This window comes from Echinops telfairi, unplaced genomic scaffold (genome assembly GCF_000313985.2).
Source record: "Echinops telfairi isolate 266 unplaced genomic scaffold, ASM31398v2 ScPeMD7_7469;HRSCAF=8507_1, whole genome shotgun sequence".
NCBI lineage: Eukaryota > Metazoa > Chordata > Mammalia > Afrosoricida > Tenrecidae > Echinops > Echinops telfairi.
In genome coordinates this window covers 20,324,725-20,334,232 of record NW_022111373.1, presented here as the reverse complement: position 1 = coordinate 20,334,232, position 9,508 = coordinate 20,324,725, and the positions used below count along the sequence as shown (strand labels likewise).

The following is a 9,508-nucleotide window of genomic DNA, read 5'->3' as shown; positions in this document are numbered from 1 at the left end:
GCAGGGAACTGCTAAGGCAGCTGCACCCTGGTGCGACCATCACAAAGCAAGAGACCCTAGAACTAAAAAAGGCGAGGCTCACCACCCATTTATCACTCTGCCTTTCAATTAGCCCCACGTGTGATTATCGGCCTGGTTGGCACAATTAACTAACTCAGTATCTATTGAATGATTCCTTTTGATGTCAAATTTAGCCCTTTCTCAAACTACGTGAAGAGCATGTTGGTAGAAAAATTTTCTGATCTTGATTTTAATATAAATGAACAAACTCTAATATTTTCATTAACTGTAAAAATATTGCCCTTTCTAGCCCCAAACCAATGCCACTGACATCAAGCTGATTCTGACTCTCAGCACCCTACAGCACAGAGTAGAACTGCCCCTGTGGGTGTCTGAGACTGGTCATCTTTATAGAGGAGAAAGCCTCATCTTTCTACCAAGTGCTGCAGCTGATTTCAAACTGCTGACCTTGCTGTCCCCTGGTTGCCCACGCGACCACCAGGGCGCCTGCTCTTTGGCTTTGGGGGGAGGCTAACTAGAACACAGAGTGACTAGTTAATTAAAGATAGCTGTGAGCTAAAATTAAGCATTTGTCTGATTAACTTCAACCAGTCAGATAATGCTGGGGGACATTTTCTTAAGCTTTTACTTGTAACATATGAAACGCTGTTCCTAAGAATCCTATTCTACATTACAAGGTAGTAATTTTTTTTTTTTTTTTGAGGAAAACGATCTATAAGTGATGATCAGTCTCTGAGCTCAGTTAAAAGACACCACAGCTCCCACCACCAGCACCTGTTGAGCTAAAGCCCCATCAGATGTTCATCTCGCATCTGGTGCTGCCATCTGGTGTTTCTCTTGAAAGCAATTTCTCCTGCACAATCAACAGGAGCGTGGCCTTTCTCTCCTTAGTAATGCGCTGTCATGCTACAGCCGCCAGCTCTTGAGTGTGGGTGGATAGGTTTGTGTGGATGCTGTTCCATTGCCAAACCCTCATTCTTCAAAGGTAACATTCTCAGTGAAAGGTCACAACTAAAATAACAGCAACAACCAAAGAGACTCAATGGGCAGGATAGATAGCCCTTACATTTTTAGACTCTATTTTTGTTTTTTGCATGTGCATCTGCTGATGAAGAAGAATTTGGAGTTTAGTGCAAGACAGAGGAGGTAGGGAAGTTTTATTGAGAACCTTTACGGTGGGCACTGAGTATATCCTATCCTATTTTAATCTGCATAATATTACTGTGAGACCTGTAGTGTATTTGTTTTTCAGGTCCACGGTAACCACCACAAACCGGACAACATAAGGGTAGAAAGTTGTTTTCTCTTTGGTAATAGAGGCTAGAAACCGGAAATCATGGTGTCAGCAGGGTCGCTTCCGTCTGGAGGGTCTCAGGGAAACACTGCTCGTTGGCTCAGTCACCAGCAATCCTGAGCATCCTCTGGCTGGCAGCTGCATTTCTTTCTTCTTCTCTTTTAAAAATCATTTTATTGGGTGCTCATCATGCATACATCAGTTGTATCGAGCATATATGTACATAGGTTGCCATAGTCATTTCCAAAACATTTTCTACTTGAGCTCTGGGTAGAAGCTCCTCTCCCCACCCCCTCCAATACCCTCCCACCCTCATGTATCCTCGATCCATTATATATTGTTACTTCGTATCTTCGTTGTCTCTCTTCCCCCACATTTCTGTTATTTGTCCCCTTTGTGTGGGGGTGGGGGCTATATATCCAACCTTGTGATGGGTTCTCCCTTTCTCCTCCTCCCCCTCCCTGACCATCCCCCTACCCTCATGATATCGCTAGTGTCATTACTGTTCCTGAGGGCTTTATCTGTCCTGAATTCCATGTGTCAAGAGCTCTTATCTGTACCAATGTGTGTTCTCCAGTCGAGTTAGATTTGTAAGCTAGAACTGGGTCATGGTAGTGGGGGGTGGGGGTGGGGCGGAGGAAACATTCAGGAACTAGAGGAATGATGTGTGATTCGTCAGTGTTTCCTTCATTATCTGCCTCTGTTGTCACGCGGTGCTTGTTCTATGCGTCTACGTCTCCCCTCTTCTTCTTGTAAGGATACCAGTCCAGTCATGTCATATTAGGGTCCACCCTAATAACCTCATTAAACTTACCTGTACCTGAAAAAAAATCTTATTTTACAATAAGGTCAATAAGGCGCAGGAATTAGAACTTCAACATATCTTTTGAGGGGAGGTGATTCAACCCATAATAGATATTTTTTCCCTTAGCTTCCAAAATGGGGAGACTTTGATTCCAACAAGAAATTTGCCAAAATCCCCGTGGGTGTGGTGGTAGGTGCAGAACCTACTGTTTCATTACAGTGACCTCTGTTTCTCTATGTCACTTTGGGGCGTGAGGGGTGCCGGCGGCATGGACATGATTCAACCAAGGATTATGACTAGTGAGTCAAGCTGTGGGTATTACCAAGCACAGGACTAAGTACCAAATACATGATCATGAAAAGTATGTAGCTAGGATTCTTGATCCCATGGAGTATAGCCCTATGAAGAAACTTACAGGAATAAATATGAGAGCACTTCAAAACGTCCATGGAAAAGTTCTTTTATCTTTTCATTCATTTTTTTCCATGAACTTTAAAAAAATCATTTTATTGGGGGTTCTTACAGCTCTTATAACATTCTATACACCAATTGTTTCAAGCATATTTGTACTTATGTTGCCAACTTCATTTTATAAACATTTCTGAGCCCTTGGTAACAGCTTCTTTCCCCCACCTCCTTCCACACTTCCTACTCTCATGACCCCTTGATAACTTATAAAGTAGTATTGTTTACATGTCTTAAACAGACCTCTGTCTCCCTTCACCCACATTTCTGTTGTTCGTCCCCCTGGGGGTGGGGTTATGTGTCCATTTTTGCAATCAGTTCCCCCTTCCTCCTCTACTCCCCCCACCTTCTCCTTACTCTCCCGGTATGGCTACTCCTAATTCTGTTCCCGAGGGGTTTATCTGACCTGGATTCCCTGTGTTGTGAGCTCTTATATGTACCAGGGTACATGCTCTAGTCTAGCTAGAACTGAAAGACAGGATTGAGGTCGTGATATTGGGGGTGGGTGGGTGAGGAAGCCTCAAAGAACCAGAGAAATATTGTGTGTTTCATTGGTGCTATACTGCACCCTAGTTGACTCGTCCCTTCCTTGTGACCCTTCTGAGGGGATGTTCTATTGGCTACAGATGGGTTTGGGGTCTGTGCTCCAGCACCCCTCATTCTCCACAATGTTTTTCTGCTTGTTTGTCTTTGGTCTTCTGGTGTCTGTTAGCTGATTTGGTCGACACCTTTATGATTATCTCCCGACTGTTTTTGGTTTTTTTTGGAAGTGGGGAGGGGTTTCCAGGAACTTCCCCTCCTAGCCTGAAGGTTTTGTGGCTTTGCTTTGCTCCAGTTGCTAGTTTGTTATGTTCCCTTCTTGGTTCACCCCACTGTGGGTTGGTCAGACCAGACACACTCCCTGCCATGTGTCCCAAGTATTGTCCTCTGACGTGGCCTGCTCCAGTGAGGGGACATCATGTCTCTAGTTACTGTCAGCCTTACAGTCCTTTCTGTGTCTTTGCAGCCCTGGGCAGGGACGTCATTCTCAGGGCTTGGTTTGCCAGTATGGGGTCCAGTCCCTCACTCTCTCTTTTTCCATTTTAGTTTGCTTTTGTATGAACATGGCATGCTGTGCCCTCTCCCCAACCTGTAGGGTCAGTGTTGTCCTCTGGAGCACATATTTTTAGGGATGGTGGTGGTGGTGGTGGTGTCAGTTTGGCTCTGACTGGGACCAGCCATGTAGACCTCTCTGTTCATGAGTTTCCCCATGTGGTTACATTACCTTCAAGGTTTGGCATGCCATGGCCAGCTATGCACTCATACTCCATTCCATGAACTTTTTGAAGCCCCTGCAGATATCATTTCAGCTCAGGTTATCATAGTGAATAAGGATAGAAGGTTGGCTTTCAAGATCTTGGTTAAAGAAAATGTTGAGAGGAAGTGGCATCTTGGCTGAAATAGTGTGTGAAGGCACTAGTCAGAAGGAAAGATGGTGGAGAGGTGGCATTCCAGCCAAGGGCAGCATGTGTGAAGGCGCTTATGCAAAGGTCTTTGTAAAACAAGTCCACACATGGGCAGAACTACAGGCACTCAAGATGAAGATGTAAATGCTGCATAGTTCCTTCCTTTAGGGGTTCTGCAGACATCATCATGTGATTACTACAGGAACCCCATTGAGAGAAAACGATGGCTTCGTTTAGAGTGGTCACACACACACAGAGAGAAGGTACATTGGGCAGAGCTTCATGAGAGGATGTGGAGGAGTGAGTAAAATGGCCATGGATGACTTCTTAATTTCTCACTTGAGCAATTGCATAAATCAAACCAAACCAAAACAAAAACTCACTGCCATCGAGTCAATGTTGACTTACAGTGACCCCCCCATGGGTTTCTGTCATTGTTTACCCAAGTAGAAATCCCAGTATTTTTCCCATGAAGTTGCTGGTGATTTCAAACTGCCTACCAGGCAGATCTCAGCCCCACACATGACCACTGTAGATTTTGCCATTTTCTAAGATGAAGAGCACATGAAGAAGGGCAGGCTTTGGAGAAGACAATGCAAAGGTTTCATTTTGCTGTGATTATTAGGTACCAGCAAGTCAGTTTAGACGCATAACTACCATAAGTACAACCGAATGAAACACTTCCAGTCCTGATAATTTAAAAAATGCTGGAGCAATAGCTAAATGGATAAATTGCTTTGTTTGTTTTTACCATTGAGCTTATTCCAACCCACGCCAACACCTTATGCATCAGGGTGGAACTGTGCTTTACAGGATTTTCACTAGCTAAGTTTTTAGAAGTAGAGCTTCAAGCCTCCCCCCCACCCACCCCCCCGACAACTCTGTGTGGATTCGAACCCCAAGCTTTTCGATGAGCAACTGAGTGTGCTAACCCTTTGCACAAGGCAGGGACTCCAAGTGATTACATTAAGCTGGGGTTGTGCATCTGGAATCCAGAGGAGAAGACTCCAAAAATTGAAGGGCAGGGATAAACATTGTGCATAATTAATATAAAATTGAAGTCATTGGAATGAACATAGAATTAAAAAAAACCAAAAAGCCCTAGCGCTGCAGCATTAAAACTCTCATAGACAAGGTAGGAGAGAATGAGCGGTTGGAGACAGGGAGAAATGTCTGAAGAGTATTGTACAGAGGAAGCTGAGATTAGAAAAGATGGCAAGTTGTATAGGATGGAAAACACTTACGAGGTTGAGTAAGATGATGGTGTAAAGCGTCTTTTAGATTTGCCTTTGTGAATTTTACTTACTAATCTTGGAGAGGATGCATTTAGTGTAGTAGTAGGGAAGGAATAGTATGTGCACAGGTGACAGTGTGAAGTGAGAATTTGTTTTGAGAAGGTTGGCTTAGAAGACTAGGAGAGAAATAACATGTTGCCTGAAAATAAGAGCTGCTGGATTGAGAGAGGTTTCTAGAACTCTGAGAGCTTCTAGACTAGATTTGAAGGCTGGCACTCGTGACCCCGTGAAAGAGGAAGGTTGACTATTCAGGAACGGTGAAAAGGGAGAATGCGAAGTCGACAGGAAGAAGAGGCACAGGAAAGGGTGGTGAACTCCCTTTAGTCCAGGGTGTCCAAGACAGGTGGAGGAAAGTTTGTAGGGCTGATGGGAAGTTGGTGGGCAGATGAAGAGATACAATTTGTTAGCTTACATTTTATACTTTCTACACACACACACACACACACACACACACACCCCGCGGTGAAATTTCATACAATTTGTTAGCTTACATTTTATACTTTCTACACACACACACACACACACACACACACACACACACACACACACACACACACCGTGGTGAAGTTTCATGCAAGCGTTAAGCCTATTAACCAAAAAGAGAAAGAAGTATAAAGAGGCAGGGAGCAAAGAGTTATTTTTAAAAGCCATCGCTGTCCTTTGTTTGTTTATGCCTTCAATTCAACCCAGCTTCTAAAGCCAAGAGTCAGTCAAGATAAGATGAGCACCTCTGTGATCTCCAAACACAGCCTGGCTTGCCGCCTTTGGGAGGTGGTAGACAGACACGCAATGGGATCTTTCCTAGGGTTCTGCCCCTTAGTGGTCCGGTTTCACTTTTTCAGCTTTGCTGATGTCATGAAAGCCAGCCTTGACCTCACAAACTGCTCCTTGATGATGCTGGACAGCTGGCCTAATGATGTCTAACTCCCTGTGCCATTTCTTCATCTTTCCTTGGGGCCAACCATGCCTGCATATCAGGCAGGCATTCCAGGACCACATGGCGCTGAGTAGTACAACAAGCAGCTCTAAGGTAACAGGACCAGCGATCTTATGCACTTTGGGGTTCAACCCAGAGATTCTCTTCAGTGTAATGCGTGTGTGTGTGTGTGTGTGTGTGTGTGTGTTAGCAGGAGGAAGAGGGAGGTTAGTTTCCTAAAAGGAAAGTTTGAGGGGTAGTACATAACTGTAGAAATTACTGCATAATATGCTTTTAAAAAATTAATTAGCTTCACCTAAGAATTACTTAGGACATATCAGTAAGGACAGATACAGCTACATCCTTCAGAGCCTAAAGACCTAAGAAACAGTAGATTGTTTTTTACTGGGGATACAATATGTGGTTTTTTGATTGTCTAGAAAAAAAATACTGATTGAACCTGTGCAAGAGAAAGGAATCATAGATTACAAACTTAATAACTACTATTTAGGCCCAAAATGAACAATAAGATGTTATTAATAGGAATTAATAGCAATTCCTATAGCTTATTTGCTTTCCTATGTCCCTATGAACCTGTCTCACCTCTATATCTACATCTCTCACCTCTACATTAACCTGTCTCACCTCTACATTCTCTCTGTTGTTATCATTTGATGTTGAGTTGATTTATACTCAGAGCAGCTCTGTATGATGAAGTATAGTCTCCCCATAGGATTTCCTAGGGTGTAAATCATTAAGGCATGAGATTGCCTTTGGAAAAGGTGGTGGGTTCAAAATCACAACTGTTTGGTTTGCAGTTGAGTACTTAAATAATTATGCCACCAATGTCCCTCTGTACATGTTACCAACCCCCAAGGACATTGTCTTAGTCACTTAGTGCTGCTGTAACAAAAATTCCACCAATGTATGGCTTTAACAACCCTAATCCTGTAGATCTCTTCATGCATCACTAATATAACTACCACTAACTCTGCCTCTTTGACATCACAGAGGTTAGGATTTACAACACACAGAATAATTACACAATACACCTAAGTAGAACAATTATATAACACAGCCAAGTTGACACATTTTAGGGGGAGGGACATGATTTAATCCACTGCATGCACACATCCACACTTTCTAGTATGGGATGATTAGTAAATTTTGTAGAATGAATGCATGTACATGATTCTTAGAAACCCAAGTTCCAAGATCAATACCTAAAATTATACCCCAAATTGTTAGGAACCCACCAAAAGCAGCATAACGCAATCTTGGAGTGGTTGAAGTTGGTGGAAGTGATTGCTCTGGTGAAATTTGAGATACAAGTTCAGCTTTATGAGTCGGTGAATCACTAAGAGAATGTACCTAGAATTCTCTCTTTCATGTTCCTTTTATATTGGGTAATTTTCATTGCCTCCATTGTCTTTTTCAAGTATTTTTAGTAAAACTGTTGTTGTTGAACAACATAAAGAAATGTTTTACAAATTGAAGAAGGGCATAATAAATCAGAGAAATTAGCAAGTTTCCAATATTGGTTATGGTATATTGGAAATACTATCAAGTCCCTAGGCAGCTCTCACATCCCAGGCTACCTTTGCTTAATTATAAAACTATAAGAAGCTACGTTGTTTAATTATAAAATTATAAAACATAAATGCATCACGGGTGCATTAAAGAAAGCTCCAGGAAATTGGTGGCAGAGAGTTAGGAACAAGGAAAGGGAGGGTTCAGGTTAACAACTTTGATAAGAAGAAAACTTTATTGTTGGTCTTAAAATGGTAGGCTTCTTCTCTTTCACTGGGAAATATCTTTCCTTGTTTGTCTCCATGAGCTTGGATCCCTTTTATCATTGACAAATTAAGTCACTGAAATTAATTGAATTTGCATGTTAAAGATCACAAATTGTCCCTGCCTTCCTTTTTATTCTCAATAGAAGACAAATGAACAATTGGGGGTAAATTTTACTGGTCTCTTAGGGTCTGAATCTCTGGGAAATGGCCTTTTCATTTGCAGGTTTCTCTTCTTGCTATCTTATACTATTGTAACCTTGGGAACTCATTTTACCCTTAGACCCGGAAGCTATCTGTTCATGAGGATGGGCACAGGAACAGAAACCTAGAGATGTCCTCCATCAAATTTCATCAAGAAATATATCGTGTCTTTCCTTAAAGAATTTCATGAAAGATTCTATCAATATCCCAAGTACTTTATTTTCCAAGCAGGCTCTTTCTAAAAGATCTTAGAAAACAGTTTGATTGCAAATGTGATAAAGAAGAAAGAAACCAGTGATGAAGTGAAAACCTTTTAGAAACATAGATTATAAATTAGAATGAGCTCTTTGACAGGCATTTTCCAGTCCTAAATCTCAGGATGAGCAGGTACGTAAGTAAAATGTAAAACATATATTCAAAATATCAATAGTACTTTAAAAAATCAAGTATGTGAAAGTAGTATGAACAATATCTTCAAACAAATAACCACAATTTTCTTATTGTTAAAAGAAGTAAAATAAACTCTAGATCATAAATGACACGTTAACAGTTGGCCAGTAGACTGTGTAAATTAGAAAATTCCAGTGACTTTCCCCAAACAATTTAATTTCAAACAACGATCCTTCCAGATGTGACATTTGAACAGAATTGTTTGAAAACACAGAAGTAAATGTGAAATACCAGTGGTTTCTAGATATTCCATCAAACCCTGCAATTGTCAAGATTTGAGATTTTACTATGCAGTTACTCATATATTAACATGGTATTTATATTTGCATGTGTAGCATATGTCTGGAGAAATGGAAACAATTGTGCACTTTCAATCATGATCATATTTATTGTAATTGCACTTTATATGCCAGAGGCAAAATTTTGACCTGAGGAAAGTAGCTGGTGATCTGGCATGATACTCTGATTTTTTTTTTCCTCAGCATCTTCTTCCCTCTTTCTACCTTTACACATACCACTCTTTACTATTGTTGGGAGAAATTAGGAAAATATGAGAAACTTAGGCTGCATTCTGTTGAGGGAAAAGTGAAATAATATAATATAATGTATAATAATAAGATAACAGGTTGATGACAAAAACCTTATCAATTGCACTCCTTCCTACATAATAAAAATGTCACTCATAGGCATAGTCACCTGAATTGAGATCCTGATGGAACAACAAAACAAATATTTTTAAAAAATCATTTTATTAGGGGCACATGCAACTCTTATCTCAATCCATACATACATCAATTGTGTAAAACACATTTGTACATTC

At 41.1% G+C, this 9,508-nt stretch overlaps 1 protein-coding gene across 1 annotated transcript in view; it reads left to right on the top strand.

Moving 5' to 3' along the window:
* The first annotated feature begins 6,296 nt into the window (after positions 1-6,296).
* Positions 6,297-9,508, top strand: part of LOC101642086 (zinc finger protein 474) — a 28,495-nt gene continuing 25,283 nt past the window's right edge. Inside the window, exon 1 of the mRNA XM_030888985.2 lies at positions 6,297-6,355. Coding sequence (XP_030744845.2) covers positions 6,323-6,355 — 33 coding nt within the window. The 5' untranslated portion in view covers positions 6,297-6,322. The remainder of the gene's footprint in view (positions 6,356-9,508) is intronic.